The following is a 16,191-nucleotide window of genomic DNA, read 5'->3' as shown; positions in this document are numbered from 1 at the left end:
CGAGGCAGGCTGCCCTCCCTGGGGGATGAGCTGCTTTGATGGTTCATTTCTGTCAGGGAAAAGCTTCTCTCTGGGATGTGCAAAACCCTCTGACTGGAAATGCTCCTTCAACAGGAGGGTGACGAGGACATCTACGGCGAAGTGCGTGACGAGGCGTCGGATGACGACATGGAGGGAGACGAAGCCGTCGTCCGCTGCACGCTCTCAGCTAACGTGAGTCACTGAGGGGCACGTGCAGCAGGGGCTGGGGGCTGTCTGGAGGAGGGGGAGGGCGATCCTCTTGGTCTCTGGGTGGAGTTAAGGTTGTTCGTGGGTGCAGAGCAGCCTCAGAGGTGTTTGAGAGAGGCCAAAATGAACGTGAATGTTAATGATTCTGGCAGCCTGGCTGCATCTGCTGGTTCTCTGCCTCCCCCCTGTTGAATTGAGAGTGGCCCTGACGCCTCACACCACACCACAGAGGCTGTGGCCTTGCTTTTCTCTTGAAGGGAACTGATGTTTCCTGTGGTTTTCTTCAGCTTGTGGCGTCGGGTGAGCTGATGAGCTCGAAGAAGAAGGATTTGCATCCTCGTGACATCGACGCCTTTTGGCTCCAGCGCCAGCTGAGCCGCTTCTACGACGACGCCATCGTTTCCCAGAAGAAAGCAGATGAAGTGCTGGAGATTTTGAAGGTCAGTGTCTTCCTGATCCTCAGGATCTCAGCAGCCTCATGGATCCTCCCCATCTGGTAGAAAGGAGTTTGCCCCAACAACTCGTTACCTGTGGTTCTTCAACTCAAACCATTACACACAATCGTGGATGTGCCATGTTTGTTAATAAGGTAGATAAGTGCCAGAGTGGGTTGAAATTAGTCTTAATAGGCAAAGAAGTCTGCTGTGGGGAAGATGATAGGGGTTTGTCAGTGTTTGGGACCTGTTTCCCCTCTCGTCTTGGTGCTGATGCTCATGTGCAAAGGGCACAGTGACTCTCTGGGGAAGAAAGGGAGTTGGATGGGATGGGATTTCTGATCCAGGTGCCTCGTCTTGCCTGTAACTGGTGGTTTGCTCCAGCTGAGGTCTGTGTGAAGTGGGGAGTCTTCTGTGGGGCACGGAGGTAACTGTTCCTCATTCCTTCTCCCAGACTGCAAGTGACGACCGGGAATGTGAGAACCAGCTTGTTTTGCTCCTGGGCTTTAACACCTTCGACTTCATCAAAGTCCTGCGACAGCACCGGATGATGAGTGAGTGACATTCTCTTTGATCATCCCACTTTATTGCTGGCCTGCTGCTCTGAGTGATTCCAGCACAACTCCAGGCCTTTTAACTGCCCCCAGTGTTGCTGTGTGGAGCTTCAGCCCTTGTAACTTGCTCTTTTCTTGTGGTTCAACCCTTAACCCCTCCTGCCACCCCTGAATTCTCTTCCAGTCCTGTACTGCACTTTGCTGGCCAGCGCGCAAAGCGAAGCCGAAAAAGAAAGGATAATGGGAAAGATGGAAGCGGATCCTGAGCTGTCCAAGTTCCTGTACCAGCTGCATGAGACAGAGAAGGAAGATCTCATTCGGGTAGGGCCAGGGGGAACTGGGGGCAGGGGGAGAGGAGGAAGGTGGCAACCTCAGCGCCGTCTGCGGCCGCTGCCGCGCTGCGTGTCCCATGTGCTGCTCGTGAGAGCAGCTGCTGACTCAGCTGGGATCTGGAAACCATAGGAAGTGTTGCGTAGCTGGTGGTGGTTCAGCCTTAGCTGAGGGGGGGCAGATATTGACCCACTTGTGATTTCTGGGTCTCTGGGGTGTCTGCTTTTCCAGGAAGCCTGGCAGTTTTATGCCAGAGGTGACTGTTCCGTAGCAGGACCGTTCCACCGCACGGCTCGCCACAATAAAGCACTCTGGGGTTGGAATCCTCATTGCTTGGGGTTGGAATGTGACACTCAAGAGGTTTATTGGCATGCAGGATCAGAGAGAGAGTTAGGAGAGTAAGAGTTCTGTCACCCATTTTGAGGGGGATTAATACCATTTTCAGCAGCAGGCTGGGCTTTTCCTGGGCATTGCTTTTTCCCTGTCATCTGCTCTCCTGGAAGGCAGGTTTATGCCCTGGCCTTAGGGGCACTGGTTTCTACTGCTGAAAGTGAGGGGTTCTGGTTAGGTGAATGCCCGTGCTCAAGAGCAGCTCTTCCTTGGGGCTGAGTCCTTGGTTTCTTCACACAGGAGGAACGTTCTCGCCGGGAACGTGTTCGTCAGTCCCGGATGGATACTGACTTGGAGACCATGGATCTGGACCAAGGAGGGGAGGTAAAAGTCTTTGAAGTCATCTGTTCATAGTCTTTCTGGCCAGTGCAGAAAGAGTATCTGAAGTGACACGGGCAGGAAGATGCCAACAATAATCCCCTGACATACTAAAGAAGCCCTTGCCAGTTGGATGCAGTTGCTTTTCCTTCAGTCCCAGGGTGGAAACAGCAGGAGGGAGTTGTGCTCTGATCCTTCCCCCTTTCCTGTTCTTGTTCCCAGGCACTGGCTCCCCGGCAGGTGCTGGATTTGGAGGATCTGGTGTTTGCCCAAGGTAGCCACTTCATGGCCAACAAGCGATGCCAGCTCCCCGACGGCTCCTTCCGCAGGCAGCGCAAGGGCTACGAGGAGGTGCACGTGCCAGCCCTGAAGCCAAAGCCTTTTGGCTCTGAAGAGGTAGGTGATCTGATGTGCTGGAGGGAAGGGATAACAGCCAGAGGGTCCTGGACAAGAGTGGGTCTGTGCAAACTGTGTGGGGTTTGGCAAGACAGGGTCCACAGCCCTGTCTGTGAGGCTGGAGAGCAGCCCTGAAAAGTTCCTGATTTCTAGTTTCTCACTCCCTGACCGTGTGTCCTGTGCTGGTGGTTTCTGTTTTGGGGCTCTCCTTCCCCATTTAGCTGCTCTGCTGAGCCCTTGGCTCTGCTTTTCCTCCCTCCTCAAATACTGTGCAGTCTTGGCCAGAGATCTGCCTGCTGTTCCTGTGATAACTCGACTCTTTCGATCAGTGCTGGCGGCAGAAACGTCCAATCTGTTCCATCACAAAGACGTGGTGGGGGTTTGCCTTTCTGATGGTGTAGCCAACTCTGCCTTGTACTCTCAGGGGCACACAGGCCAACTAACAAGCCTTGTTTGATGTCTTCTTAACCTACTTCACAGCCCCTGGGGCTTCTTTTCTGGCTGTACAAAGACAGTGTTACTCTGCTACTCCCTGGGGGGTGTCTCTGAGATCTCACACACACCCTGCAGCCTGCAAGGTACTGAAGCAGGTGTTGAACTTGATCTTTTTCCCTTTCCAGCAATTAGTTTCTGTGGAAAAGTTGCCCAAATATGCCCAGGCTGGATTTGAGGGGTTTAAAACACTGAACCGTATTCAGAGCAAACTCTACCGTGCCGCGCTGGAGTCGGATGAGAACTTGCTGCTCTGTGCTCCCACGGTGAGTGAGCCTGCCATGGGCAGTCAGGGGAGGGATGTTCTGTTGGTGAGGATGGCCCAGGGCCAGGCAGGCTTTAAAGTTTGTCCTGGGGGAGATGGGAATGTGATGGGATGGGTTCTGCCTGTCTCCTAGGGCGCTGGGAAGACAAACGTGGCGCTCATGTGCATGCTGAGGGAAATAGGGAAACACATCAACATGGATGGAACCATCAACGTGGACGATTTCAAGATCATCTACATCGCTCCCATGAGGTCCTTGGTGCAGGAGATGGTGGGCAGCTTCGGGAAGGTAAGGAGGGGTTTGGGCTTGGCCCTGCTTGAACTGTAGGTTGAGAGGGGATTCAGCTTTTTAAAAGAGCAGATAATGGCAGGACAAGGGGGAATGGACTAAAGCTAAAGGAGGGAAGGTTTAGATTAGATATTAGGGGGAAGTTTTTTACAGAAAGAGTGGTGAGGGGCTGGAACAGGCTGCTCAGAGAAGTAGTAGATTCCCCGTCCCTGGAGGTGTTCAAGGCCAGGTTGGATGGGGCCCTGGGCAGCCTTGTGTAGCTCCAGGCTGGAGGTTGGTGTCCCTGCCTGTGGCAGGGGGGTTGGAGCTCTGTGATCCTTGGGGTCCCTTCCAACCCAGACCATTCTATGATTCTATGATAAAGATGAGTTCCATTGTGTTGGGTTCCTCCTGTTACTCTGAAGGATTTAAGCTTTGGCAGAAGGTTTTGGGGAGAGGATGAGTTTGGGTTGTGCCTTCGAGCCCGGTTTGCCTGGTCTGCGCTCTGGGTTCTGTGTGTTGATGGTTTCTCCTGTCAGTATGGGCTGTGAAACCTGCGTGTTTCTTGGGGTGCTGTAGCAGGATGAGTACAAAACTCACCTGTGAGAGTCTCAGGGCTGTGCTGCTCTGAGGCTGTGACGTGGTTATCCAGCCTAACAGCCTGTGGCTTCCTCCCCAGCGCCTGGCGACTTACGGCATCAACGTGGCCGAGCTGACCGGAGACCATCAGCTGTGCAAGGAGGAAATCAGCGCTACCCAGATCATTGTCTGCACCCCAGAGAAGTGGGACATCATCACCCGCAAGGGAGGAGAACGTACCTACACCCAGCTGGTGCGACTGGTCATCCTGGTGAGCAGCACTGGTGCCTGCAGAGCCCTGGGGGAGGAGGAGAGGGGCGATGATGGGCGCTGGGTCTCCCAATGGTGTTGCAGCTCCTGAGTGCGCATTGGTGGTTGAAGGTGCCTCTGGTGCTTGGTCCTCAGGCACAGGATGAGCGCACCTCAGTCCGTGCAAGCAAGTCTGCTAAGAAACTACACCAAAAATGGGTAAATGGAGCCAGCTTGTTTCTGTTGCCTCTCTCTAGGATGAGATCCACCTACTGCACGATGACCGAGGGCCTGTCCTGGAGTCTTTGGTAGCCAGAGCCATCCGCAACATCGAGATGACTCAGGAGGACGTGAGGCTTGTTGGCTTGAGCGCCACCCTCCCCAACTATGAGGACGTGGCCACCTTCCTGCGAGTGGACCCGGCCAAGGGCTTGTTCTACTTTGATAACAGGTACCATGGGAAGTTGGGAGAGGTCTGCCCCATCAGCTGGCAGGCAGTTGCTGAGAGCTGGGAAAGGCTTGTCTTTTAAAAAAGACAAGCAGTTTTTCATCTGTCAGATGGTGCTGGGGGTCACTGGACCTTCAACCTACTCTCAGTGTGCACTTATTTGCTCCTAGATGAGCTGGTAAACACGTGTTCAGGACTTGAGCAGTTAAATACAGCCTCAAAACACGTGCCTGGCTTCCTGTATTGTCAAACGTGTAAGAGGATGCTTCAGAGAAGGCAGATAAAGTCTGCTGTGTGAGCTGTCAGAAGGAAGCCTAAACCAGGGTTTCTGTAGGCCCTGTGTGTGTAGCAAATTCCAGGAAATAGGAATAGATGTGACTGTTTCCTGCTGTGTAATCTGTCCAGACAGAACCGCAGCCCTCAAACCTCCGAGTAAATTGAGGCACAAAGGAACCCATTGAACTTGGCAGCACGAAACACAAGTTGCCTTTCAACAACCCCAGTGTATGGGGGTTTCTCCACGTTCTTCTGCTCCTCTGTGGACTTGTTTTGGTGTGTTTTACCCTCACAGCTTTCGGCCTGTGCCCCTAGAGCAGACCTATGTGGGGATTACAGAGAAGAAAGCAATCAAACGCTTCCAGATAATGAATGAGATTGTTTATGAGAAGATCATGGAGCATGCTGGGAAGAACCAGGTTTGATTGGTTTTACTGGGCCTGCTGGTCTCTTGCTGGGGAGGCTCTTTGGAGGTGCATCGCTGCAGAAGCACCGCAGTGCAGGAGAGGGGGGTGGTTTGGGTGGCTGAGGCAGGAAGACAGGTTTTCTCTCTGTGTCTGATGTATTGTGTGACCAGTCGCTTCTGTCACTCCTCTCCCAGCGATGGTACTGGTCTGCTTGTTTAACAGGTGCTGGTGTTCGTCCACTCCAGGAAGGAGACTGGGAAAACTGCCCGTGCAATCAGGGATATGTGCCTGGAGAAAGACACCCTGGGCCTCTTCTTGAGGGAGGGCTCAGCCTCCACTGAGGTTCTGAGGACCGAAGCTGAGCAGTGCAAGGTAACCGCAGGAGTCAGGAGCACAGCACTCCCAGTTCCCTGGAGTTTTGCTGCCACTCCTCTTGGATAGGTGCTGCTTCTCTCCTTGGCCCAGGTAGAAAACCTGGTTTCTGTTTGTGCTGTAGAACCTGGAGCTGAAGGATCTCCTCCCTTACGGCTTTGCCATCCACCACGCTGGGATGACGCGCGTGGACCGGACGCTGGTAGAGGATCTGTTTGCTGACAAGCACATCCAGGTGAGTCTCACTTGTAAAGAGCAGAGACTGAAAGCACGTGGCTGGGAGTGGAGGGGTCAAACCTTCTGCCCTAGGCCTAGCTGGGTGTTTAAAGCTGGAGGTCTGTCCCAGAGCAGGCTGGCTCCTTCTCACTTACCTCTTTGGCAAAACCTCATCCGAACAATTCCCTGGCTGTGTTACCAGTGGAAGGGAAAGGATTTTCTCAGGCTTGTGCAGTGCTGGGAAATTGGGGCAAAGATCTTCCTGTTTCTCTGTCCCTCCTCTGCTAAGCTGTTGAGAGAGCCCCAGTTCTCCATCTCTGTCTCATTTGTGTGTGTCTCTAATATTGGGACTGGCATTGTAGACCTGTTTCTGTTTTCCTAGAAGGCTTTGATCGCTGTCTTGCTCCTGCAGGTGCTGGTCTCCACAGCCACGCTGGCCTGGGGTGTGAACCTCCCTGCTCACACTGTCATCATCAAGGGGACACAGGTGTACAGCCCTGAGAAGGGGCGCTGGACCGAGCTGGGTGCTCTGGACATCTTACAGGTGAGGTTCTGGTAACAAAGATGCTGCTGGGATCTTTGGGGGGGGTGGGATTTTTTCTTTCCCTCTGAGGCACATGTGAGGTCAGCTTTTGTATTTTCTTGGTGGGGTCGCTGCCTGTCCCTACTGTCTAGAAATCCCTGCTCTGAGGGTGGGGGAAGCTGATCAGTGCTAGAAGAGGCCAGATTCCTCTGCCAGACACAGCTGAGAGATTTCCATGTGTCTCCTGCCAGCTAGAAGTGAACAGGAGATGGAGTGATCTGGCAGTAACGCCCCAGGACACAGCAGTGAGGGGAAACTGCCAAGGAAAAAGCTCTTTGCTTACGTTTTCCTGCCTTCACCTTCGTGTTTCTTAGATGCTGGGCCGTGCTGGGAGGCCTCAGTACGATACCAAAGGAGAGGGGATCCTCATCACGTCCCATGGTGAGCTGCAGTATTACCTGTCCCTGCTCAACCAGCAGCTCCCCATTGAAAGTCAGATGGTGTCGAAGCTCCCGGACATGCTGAACGCAGAGACCGTGCTCGGCAACGTCCAGAACGCGAAGGCAAGTGCCAGGCTTGGCTTTCCCTGTCCTATGTGTGCTCCTGAGACCCAGAGGGAACTGCAGGGGCTGAAGGATGATGATCTGTTTAATGGGTTAATATTTTTCTGGTGTTGGAGAACTCTGGTTTAACACTGACCTGTCAGGAGTCAGCTGGGCTCAGCCTGCCACGTCCCACACTGGGAGCACTGGGCTTTGAGCCAGATCGTGGTCCCAGCTTGCCATTCATTGGCTCTGACCAGCACCTTTGTGTTCCCTCAGGATGCAGTGAACTGGCTGGGCTACACCTACCTGTACATCCGAATGCTGCGCTCTCCCACCCTCTACGGGATATCCCACGACGACCTGAAGGGAGACCCGCTGCTGGACCAGCGCCGCCTGGATCTGGTTCACACCGCAGCCCTCATGCTGGACAAGAACAACCTGGTGAAGTACGACAAGAAGACGGGCAACTTCCAGGTGAGACAGGACCTGGGAGAGGTGCAAGGGAGCTGGGTGGGAGCATCCTCTGGCCAAGGGAAAGGGGCAAGAGGCGCCTTGTTTAGATACGGGTTGTGCTGCTGTCGGGTGTCTGTTTGCCAGCAGAGTGTGCTGGTGTGAAACCTGAGCCTCTGTCTGTGGCTGCTGGGTGTTTGCCACTGCCTCCTAAGCAAACTGCTGTTCCCATTGCGTTTTCATCGCTTCAGAGGCAGTGAAGTGTGAAGGGGGAAGCCTGTGGTGTTTGGAATTGTATGCTGGATAAGGCAGCTTTCCCAGGGGGTTTGTAGCCTGAGAGCTCGTGCTTAGTCTGCCTGGGGTCGCCTGCGCCACGAACCACATGGGTGTTGTTGGGCTGCTTCACGTTGGCTGTTGTCCTTGCGGCAGGTGACGGAGCTGGGTCGCATCGCCAGCCACTACTACATCACCAACGAGACCGTGCAAACTTACAACCAGCTCCTGAAACCCACCCTGAGTGAAATCGAGCTGTTTCGGGTCTTCTCACTGTCCTCAGAGTTCCGGAACATCACCGTGAGGGAGGTATGGAGCCAGGCACCCGAGTGAGACAGGCCTTGGCGCTGCAGGGGAAGGTCTGAAGGTTGCCCTACAAGACTCTTCTCATGTCTCCTTGCCTTGGTTTCCTGCAGGAGGAGAAGCTTGAGCTTCAGAAGTTGCTGGAGCGAGTTCCCATCCCAGTGAAGGAGAGCATAGAGGAGCCCAGTGCCAAGGTGAGCCCAGCCTGCCCCCCTGCCTCAGGGGAGCAGTGGTCCTTTCGGGAGAGCTGTCGTGGTAAATGCTGCTCTGCTGGGGGGATTCCTTGTCTCTGGTTGAGCCCAAGGGGCTGTGGTGAAGGACAACTGTTTCCTGTTGATGCACCAGGATCAGGTTTCGGTGTGGAGGGTGCTGAGAACCTCTCTTTGTTCTGCTTCCACAGATCAACGTGCTCCTCCAGGCCTTCATCTCGCAGCTGAAGCTGGAAGGGTTTGCTCTCATGGCAGACATGGTGTACGTTACCCAGGTGGGTGAGGAAGCGCGGCTGGGGCCTCTCCATTTCAGCTGGGTGCATGCAGTCCAGCCATGTCTCAGTCTCAGACACACATTAACACCTTGGAAGTGTAGTTTGTGTCATAAATAGACTCGAGCTGTGAGCACTGAGAAGCTCTAACCCTTATCCGATGGGAATTAGATCTTTGATGGAGCCCCCAACTTGCAATCAGGATAATTCAGTGCTTGATCTCTACAGTGTAATACCCACAGGCCAAGTTCCCAGCACTGGGAATTGAGTAATCGCTCTGCTGACTCCTCTCTCAGGGTGGGGGTCCTGGCACAGGGTGCCCAGAGCAGCTGTGGATGCCCCCCTGGAAAGAGTTTAAAGCCAGGTTGAACGGGGCTTTGGGCAACCTGAGCTAGTGGATCAGGCTGTTCCATTACCCTGTGGCTGGGCAGGGAAATGGGTAGAAAGGCAGGACAAGTTAAATGTGAGGATGACAGCGAAGCTCTGAGAGCTGCTCTCTGTTCCCCAGTCTGCTGGGCGGCTGATGCGTGCCATCTTCGAGATCGTGCTGAACCGTGGCTGGGCCCAGCTCACCGACAAGACCCTGAACCTCTGCAAGATGATCGACAAGCGGATGTAAGTGAGGTCTCAGAGGTCTCTTCCCATCCTGGGCTGGATGTGATTCCTCAGCGTAGCCTGGCTGTGTCTGCAGAGCTGGGGAAGGAGAGTTGGGGGTGGTCAAGGAGCTGGTCTTTGGCAGCGTGGGGAACCTTGGTGCTCTGAAGGCTTCGTCTCATCTTGCTCTGCTTGTCCTCGCAGGTGGCAGTCCATGTGCCCGCTGCGCCAGTTCAAGAAGCTGCCTGAAGAGGTGGTGAAGAAAATTGAGAAGAAGAATTTCCCCTTTGAGAGGCTCTACGACCTGAACCATAACGAGATCGGTACGGAGCCGGGGCAGGGGGTGGCAGGGCGAGGTGTCAGCCCCTCTGCTCTCCTCTGCCCTGTTTTCACCCAGAAACTCTGGGCTTGTTGCTGTCTTGATTGAAGGGGCAGAACTGTTGAGGGGTTTGGTACAGCTGGGGCAGGGCAGAGGCTTCACCCTGGCACCTTCCAGCTGCTTGGGTTGCCGATACCGATCCTGCTGACTTGGGGAGCCGTTGGTCACCCTGTTGTCCGTCTGTCTTGACGGCAGCACCTTTCTCTTGCAGGGGAACTGATCCGGATGCCCAAGATGGGTAAAACAATCCACAAGTACGTACATCTCTTCCCAAAACTGGAGCTCTCAGTCCACTTGCAGCCCATTACCCGCTCCACCCTGAAAGTAGAGCTCACCATTGCCCCTGACTTCCAGTGGGATGAGAAGGTGAGCTGTGCACCTCCCACCAGGCTGACTTACCATGAGGAGGGCGGGTTTGCATTGGGGAGGGCTGGGTTTGGCCCCGGGGCTCTGATCCAGAGGTTAACAGATGCCCTTGCTCAGGTACACGGATCGTCTGAAGCTTTCTGGATCCTGGTGGAGGATGTGGACAGCGAAGTGATCCTGCACCATGAGTATTTCCTGCTGAAAGCCAAGTATGCACAGGACGAGCACCTCGTCACCTTCTTCGTGCCCGTGTTTGAGCCGCTGCCCCCCCAGTACTTCATCCGGGTGGTCTCCGACCGCTGGCTCTGTAAGTCTAGTGCCAAGAGCACCTCGGTTACACAGCAGCTCTTCTCCCTGGGGAACAGCTCAGAGCCTCTCCTGGTGCTGCACCAGGGGAAAGACTTCTGTGCTGGGAATGCCCTTGGCAGAGGGAGCTCAGGGATGACACGGCTGGAATGCTTTAGGAGATGAAAATGGTTCTTCCGTTGTCTCTTGACAGCCTGTGAGACCCAGCTGCCTGTTTCCTTCCGCCACCTGATCCTCCCTGAGAAGTACCCTCCTCCCACCGAGCTGCTGGACCTGCAGCCGCTGCCGGTGTCGGCTCTGCGGAACAGCGCCTTCGAGAGCCTCTACCAGGACAAATTCCCCTTCTTCAACCCTATCCAGACTCAGGGTGGGTATGGCCTCTGCCCTCTGCCTCCAAACTGGCTCTTGGTGCACCCTGGCCCTCTCAGTATTCATGGTCATGGCTTCGTGGGGTGTGTTCTTGTAACTCGAGGAATTTCTGTAGCAAACAGTGGATTCCCTCTACTTCCTGGAGCCTTAAAAGGTTTGGAATCTTTCCCCATCAGCCAGGAAATCTTCAGTGTATTCCTCAAGTGCACACAGCAGCCAGTCCAGGGCCATTTGGAAGCAGCAGCTCCCTGGGGATCAAGGGAGCCGGGCAGCCCCAGAGGGGATGAATTCATGAGTGACCCAAAGCTGCCCTGTCTGTGTTCCTCTGCCTGGGCTTAGCCAGAGTAGGGGATTCATGCTTAGGAGCTGCTGTGACAGAACAGAGCCCATTTCCTTCAATGGATCCCAGGCTAAAACCCTTTCACAGCTATTTCTGTAGCTCTTCTTCATGTGGGCTGGGCCCAGGCTGTGTTTTCCCTGCCCGTTTCTATACAAATCCATGGAGATTTGGCTAAACCACGCTCTCTTTGTTGTCCACCTCTCCCCAGTGTTTAACACAGTGTACAACAGCGACGACAACGTGTTTGTGGGTGCCCCCACGGGAAGTGGAAAGACCATCTGTGCAGAATTTGCCATCCTGAGGATGCTGCTCCAGAACTCGGAGGGACGCTGCGTGTACATCACCCCCATGGAGGCCCTGGCAGAGCAGGTAAGCCCGGCAGCCAGGGGAGAACCAGAGCCTTGCCCCAGCTTGGATTTGCTCCCTCCTATCCTCTCTTTCACTTCTTCTCATCCCTTCTCTGCGCTCGTGTCCCTCACAATGAGTCTGGAGTCTTTCATTAAATTGTGGTCTCTGGGAGCAAAGAGATGCTGTCCCACTGCTGATGTCAGTGTGTGTTGCTGGGGGTTTAGTAGGGTTGGTTCTAATTTGAGGTTGATGACAGAGTCCCTTCCTGGCTCTTCCTTCTGGCAGGTCTTCTTGGACTGGTATGAAAAGTTCCAAGAGCGCCTCAATAAGAAGGTGGTTTTGCTGACGGGAGAGACCAGCACCGACCTGAAACTGCTGGGCAAAGGGAACATCATCATCAGCACCCCTGAGAAGTGGGACATCCTCTCACGACGCTGGAAGCAGCGCAAGAACGTCCAGAACGTCAACCTCTTCATTGTGGATGAAGTGCACCTCATCGGGGGTGAAAATGGGGTGAGGCTGCGAGGCCAGGAGGGTGCTGCTCCTCTTGGTCTCAGGAGAGCTGCTGTGGGGTGGGCACCAGGCCTAGGGACAGCTTTTCCTGCAGCTGGGCTGGGCTGGTGTGGGAGGGACCTGGGAGGGAAGCTTGGGAGCAGTATTCCCTGTGGTCTCCCTGGGTGAGGGAGCTGAGGCTCGAGGTGGCTGCAGTGGCACAGAAGAGCTCGTTGTTCTTGCTCCAACCCTTGCTGTCCTGCCCACAGCCTGTGCTGGAGGTCATCTGCTCCCGCATGCGTTACATCTCCTCCCAAATCGAGCGCCCCATCCGTATCGTGGCCCTGAGCTCATCCCTGTCCAACGCCAAGGACGTGGCTCACTGGCTGGGCTGCAGCGCGACCTCCACCTTCAACTTCCACCCCAACGTCCGCCCCGTGCCCCTGGAGCTGCACATCCAGGTACAGCTGAGCTCAATCCATCTCCTTTCCCTCCTGCCTGCTGTCCAGACGGCGTCAACCTCCTGCCTGCTCCCCTTCCCCTGCAGGGTTTCAACATCAGCCACACGCAGACTCGCCTGCTCTCCATGGCCAAGCCCGTGTACCACGCCATCATGAAGCACTCGCCCAAGAAGCCCGTCATCGTCTTCGTCCCCTCCCGCAAGCAGACGCGGCTCACGGCCATCAACATCCTGACCACCTGCGCCTCCGACGTCCAGCGGCAGAGGTAACGTCACCCTGCCCACATCCTTCCTCTGACAGGGATGGGGACAAGGGAGGGGGTCTTGGCTCTTTTGCTGGGCTGAGGGATGAGTAGCACAGCGTCTGCTGTGCCATCAGGGAGGGACAGGCTGGCCTGGCAGCGGGCTCTTAACTCCCTGTCTCTGGCAGGTTCCTGCACTGTGCAGAGAAGGACCTGGTACCCTACCTGGACAAGCTGAATGACAACACCCTGAAGGAGACGCTTGTCAACGGGGTAGGCTACCTGCACGAGGGGCTGACGGCCATGGAGCGGCGGGTGGTGGAGCAGCTTTTCAGCTCTGGTGAGCAGCACGGGTGGGGAACACCCCAATTCTTCTCCCTGTGAAACCTTTTCCCAAGAGATTGCTGGTGCCCCACAGTCTTTAGCCTGGAAATAAGAGCTCTCCCCAAGCCTATTGTCCCTTCCCCACTCAAAAACAGGATGTGATTTTCAACTTCACTGTCTTTCCTGGACCTCCCTGTATGCCAAGACCCATCTGCTTGAGCGCTGACCCCCCCCCCCACAAGCCTTACTCCCCTCCCTGATTTCTGTGCCCAAGAGAGATGCTCTGCCCACGGGCTGACTTCTCTCCCACGTGCCTTTCAGGTGCAGTTCAGGTGATGGTTGCGTCCCGCAGCCTCTGTTGGGGTATGAACATCTCTGCTCACCTGGTGATCATCATGGACACGCAGTACTACAACGGCAAGATCCACGCGTGAGTCCATCGCGCATTGAGCTTGGAGGAACGAGGCCCCTAACCCTGAACACCTTCATCCCTGACCTAAGGGAGGCTGGGAATCGTGGGAGAGATGCAGTAGCTTCCTGTGGAGTTTTGTTAACTCACTCTCTCTGTGTCCCAGGTACGTGGATTACCCCATCTACGACGTGCTGCAGATGGTGGGTCATGCTAATCGCCCGCTGCAGGATGACGAGGGTCGTTGTGTCATCATGTGCCAGGGATCCAAGAAGGTGGGGCACCGATTCTGGACTGAGACTGTCTGCCTCCTGCCCGGGGCAGGCTGATGCAGCTCTGCAGGAGCTGGGGTTTAGTTTATTTTCCCCCTCCCCTCTGCTCCTCTGGCTGTAGGATTTCTTCAAGAAATTCCTCTACGAGCCCCTTCCGGTGGAGTCACACTTGGACCACTGCATGCACGATCACTTCAACGCAGAGATCGTCACCAAGACCATTGAGAACAAGCAGGACGCAGTGGACTACCTCACCTGGACCTTCCTGTACCGCAGGATGACGCAGAACCCAAACTACTACAACCTGCAGGGTGAGCTGGGGGCTCGGGGATGGGCTTGGATGATACCGGGGACCCAGGGGCTCTGCCTGCTGTCACAAGAGCAGCTCTTCTCCCTCCTGGAGTGTTCCTGAGCCCTGTTCGTGATGCTGCTGTACCCGCAGGCGTGTCGCACAGGCATCTCTCAGATCACCTCTCCGAGCTGGTGGAACAGACCCTGAGTGACCTGGAACAGTCCAAGTGCATCAGCATCGAGGACGAGATGGACGTGGCTCCTCTGAACCTGGGGATGATCGCTGCCTACTACTACATCAACTACACCACCATCGGTAAGATCTCTGCCCCTCTCCGTGCTGCATGTGCTGTCGGGTGTGTAACTCTCTCCCTGAGCTCAGGGCTGTATGTTCTCTGCCCCAAGGCACCTCTTGGACCGTGGGGTTTAATGCTCTGTCTGCTTTTCCCTCTGCCCCTCTCAGAGCTCTTCAGCATGTCCCTCAACGCCAAGACCAAGGTGCGAGGGCTGATTGAAATCATCTCCAACGCTGCTGAGTACGAGAACATCCCCATCAGGCACCACGAGGACAACCTGCTGCGGCAGGTGAGCGGCAGCGCGGCGGATCCGGGGCCCGGAGGGGACCGGGGAAGGGAGTTTGCCCATCTTTTCAGCTCCATGGGGCCAAAGCACTGATGGATTTATCACTTCTCCCCGTAGCTGGCTCAGAAAGTTCCCCACAAGTTGACCAACCCCAAATTCAACGACCCCCACGTCAAGACCAACCTCCTGCTGCAGGCTCACTTGTCGCGCATGCAGCTGAGCGCCGAGCTACAGTCGGACACTGAGGAGATCCTCAGCAAGGTGTGTGGGGTGGGCTGGCTGGCTCCTGCCCACCTGCCTCGTGTCCCCCACCCTCTGACCTGTCCTGTCCCTCGTGTCCAGGCGATCCGGCTGATCCAGGCCTGCGTGGACGTGTTGTCCAGCAACGGGTGGCTCAGCCCCGCGCTGGCCGCCATGGAGCTGGCGCAGATGGTGACACAGGCCATGTGGTCGAAGGATTCGTACCTCAAGCAGCTGCCACACTTCACCTCTGAGCACATCAAACGCTGTACAGACAAGGTGAGACTGGGGGAGGAAGCTCTAAGGCTCTACCCTGGCCCACCAAGGAGCCCTGGGGAAGTGTGGGGCTGAAACACTCCTTCCTTGCAGGGGGTGGAGAGCGTGTTTGACATCATGGAGATGGAGGACGAGGACCGGAATGCCCTGCTGCAGCTCTCGGATGCCCAGATTGCTGACGTCGCTCGGTTCTGCAACCGGTACCCCAACATCGAGCTGTCCTACGAGGTGGTGGAGAAGGAAAGCATCCGCAGGTGAGGTGGGGAGGGGTGGCACGGTCCCCTCGGTGCTGTGCCCCTGCCTGAGGGGTCTCCCTGACCCACAGTGTCGCTTCTCTCCACACAGCGGGGGCCCCGTGGTGGTGCTGGTGCAGCTGGAGCGTGAAGAGGAGGTCACCGGGCCCGTCATCGCTCCCCTCTTCCCCCAGGTACATGCCAGACCTGCTGGTTGCAGAATCTGGGGAGGAGGGTTGTCCCCCGGTGTCCCCAGCCCCTTTAACTCTTCCCTCTCCGGCAGAAACGCGAGGAGGGGTGGTGGGTGGTGATCGGCGACTCCAAATCCAACAGCCTCATCTCCATCAAGCGGCTGACGCTGCAGCAGAAAGCCAAGGTGAGCGGCTGACGGGCCGGGGAGCGACCGGCACCCGCCACGGACGGGGTTGGGATCACCAGGAGGGTGCCCCCTTCTCCCTGCTGCCCTCCCAGCCTCTTCCTCCTCCTGTAGGTCAAGCTGGATTTCGTCGCTCCGGCCACGGGGACGCACAACTACACCTTGTACTTCATGAGCGACGCCTACATGGGCTGCGACCAGGAGTACAAGTTCAGCGTGGACGTGAAGGAGGCGGAAAGCGACAGCGACTCCGACTGAGGACGGTCTGTGAGGGGCTGCAGGTCCCAGTGCTGACCCCCCTCCCACTCCCATAGCTCAGCCACCAGCCCCCAGCACGACAGTGTTTGTCCCCCCTCCCTTTTTGTGGCTTCTCTGTCAGTTCTCCTGTTGTTCAGGTGTTTTCTTTAAGGTGTCGATGCTTTGTACAGTGTTTTTTTTATAGATGGAGCTGTGCAGAGGTGTGACTCTGGCAGCTGGAATAAATCTCAAGACCCA

At 55.8% G+C, this 16,191-nt stretch overlaps 1 protein-coding gene across 1 annotated transcript in view; it reads left to right on the top strand.

Moving 5' to 3' along the window:
* Positions 1–16,191, top strand: part of SNRNP200 (small nuclear ribonucleoprotein U5 subunit 200) — a gene marked incomplete at its 5' end in the record, with an annotated part of 18,397 nt that extends 2,206 nt beyond the window's left edge. The window contains 40 exons of the mRNA XM_084273819.1: positions 115–213; positions 516–668; positions 1,117–1,216; positions 1,401–1,537; positions 2,177–2,260; positions 2,477–2,650; positions 3,271–3,408; positions 3,541–3,696; positions 4,355–4,525; positions 4,761–4,954; positions 5,523–5,646; positions 5,857–6,006; positions 6,131–6,241; positions 6,635–6,766; positions 7,120–7,308; positions 7,567–7,764; positions 8,170–8,322; positions 8,430–8,510; positions 8,717–8,800; positions 9,306–9,412; positions 9,596–9,714; positions 9,982–10,136; positions 10,254–10,443; positions 10,636–10,809; positions 11,360–11,520; positions 11,785–12,012; positions 12,261–12,452; positions 12,539–12,717; positions 12,882–13,033; positions 13,339–13,447; positions 13,593–13,701; positions 13,820–14,009; positions 14,141–14,305; positions 14,453–14,574; positions 14,689–14,832; positions 14,914–15,090; positions 15,181–15,341; positions 15,433–15,514; positions 15,604–15,696; positions 15,811–16,191. Coding sequence (XP_084129945.1) covers positions 115–213; positions 516–668; positions 1,117–1,216; positions 1,401–1,537; positions 2,177–2,260; positions 2,477–2,650; positions 3,271–3,408; positions 3,541–3,696; positions 4,355–4,525; positions 4,761–4,954; positions 5,523–5,646; positions 5,857–6,006; positions 6,131–6,241; positions 6,635–6,766; positions 7,120–7,308; positions 7,567–7,764; positions 8,170–8,322; positions 8,430–8,510; positions 8,717–8,800; positions 9,306–9,412; positions 9,596–9,714; positions 9,982–10,136; positions 10,254–10,443; positions 10,636–10,809; positions 11,360–11,520; positions 11,785–12,012; positions 12,261–12,452; positions 12,539–12,717; positions 12,882–13,033; positions 13,339–13,447; positions 13,593–13,701; positions 13,820–14,009; positions 14,141–14,305; positions 14,453–14,574; positions 14,689–14,832; positions 14,914–15,090; positions 15,181–15,341; positions 15,433–15,514; positions 15,604–15,696; positions 15,811–15,954 — 5,781 coding nt within the window. The 3' untranslated portion in view covers positions 15,955–16,191. The remainder of the gene's footprint in view (positions 1–114; positions 214–515; positions 669–1,116; positions 1,217–1,400; positions 1,538–2,176; positions 2,261–2,476; positions 2,651–3,270; positions 3,409–3,540; positions 3,697–4,354; positions 4,526–4,760; positions 4,955–5,522; positions 5,647–5,856; positions 6,007–6,130; positions 6,242–6,634; positions 6,767–7,119; positions 7,309–7,566; positions 7,765–8,169; positions 8,323–8,429; positions 8,511–8,716; positions 8,801–9,305; positions 9,413–9,595; positions 9,715–9,981; positions 10,137–10,253; positions 10,444–10,635; positions 10,810–11,359; positions 11,521–11,784; positions 12,013–12,260; positions 12,453–12,538; positions 12,718–12,881; positions 13,034–13,338; positions 13,448–13,592; positions 13,702–13,819; positions 14,010–14,140; positions 14,306–14,452; positions 14,575–14,688; positions 14,833–14,913; positions 15,091–15,180; positions 15,342–15,432; positions 15,515–15,603; positions 15,697–15,810) is intronic.

This window comes from Gallinula chloropus, assembly GCF_964237585.1.
Source record: "Gallinula chloropus genome assembly, chromosome: 21".
Classification (NCBI taxonomy): domain Eukaryota; kingdom Metazoa; phylum Chordata; class Aves; order Gruiformes; family Rallidae; genus Gallinula; species Gallinula chloropus.
Note: the sequence above shows the minus strand (reverse complement) of the source record. Positions and strands in the feature narration are given on the sequence as shown.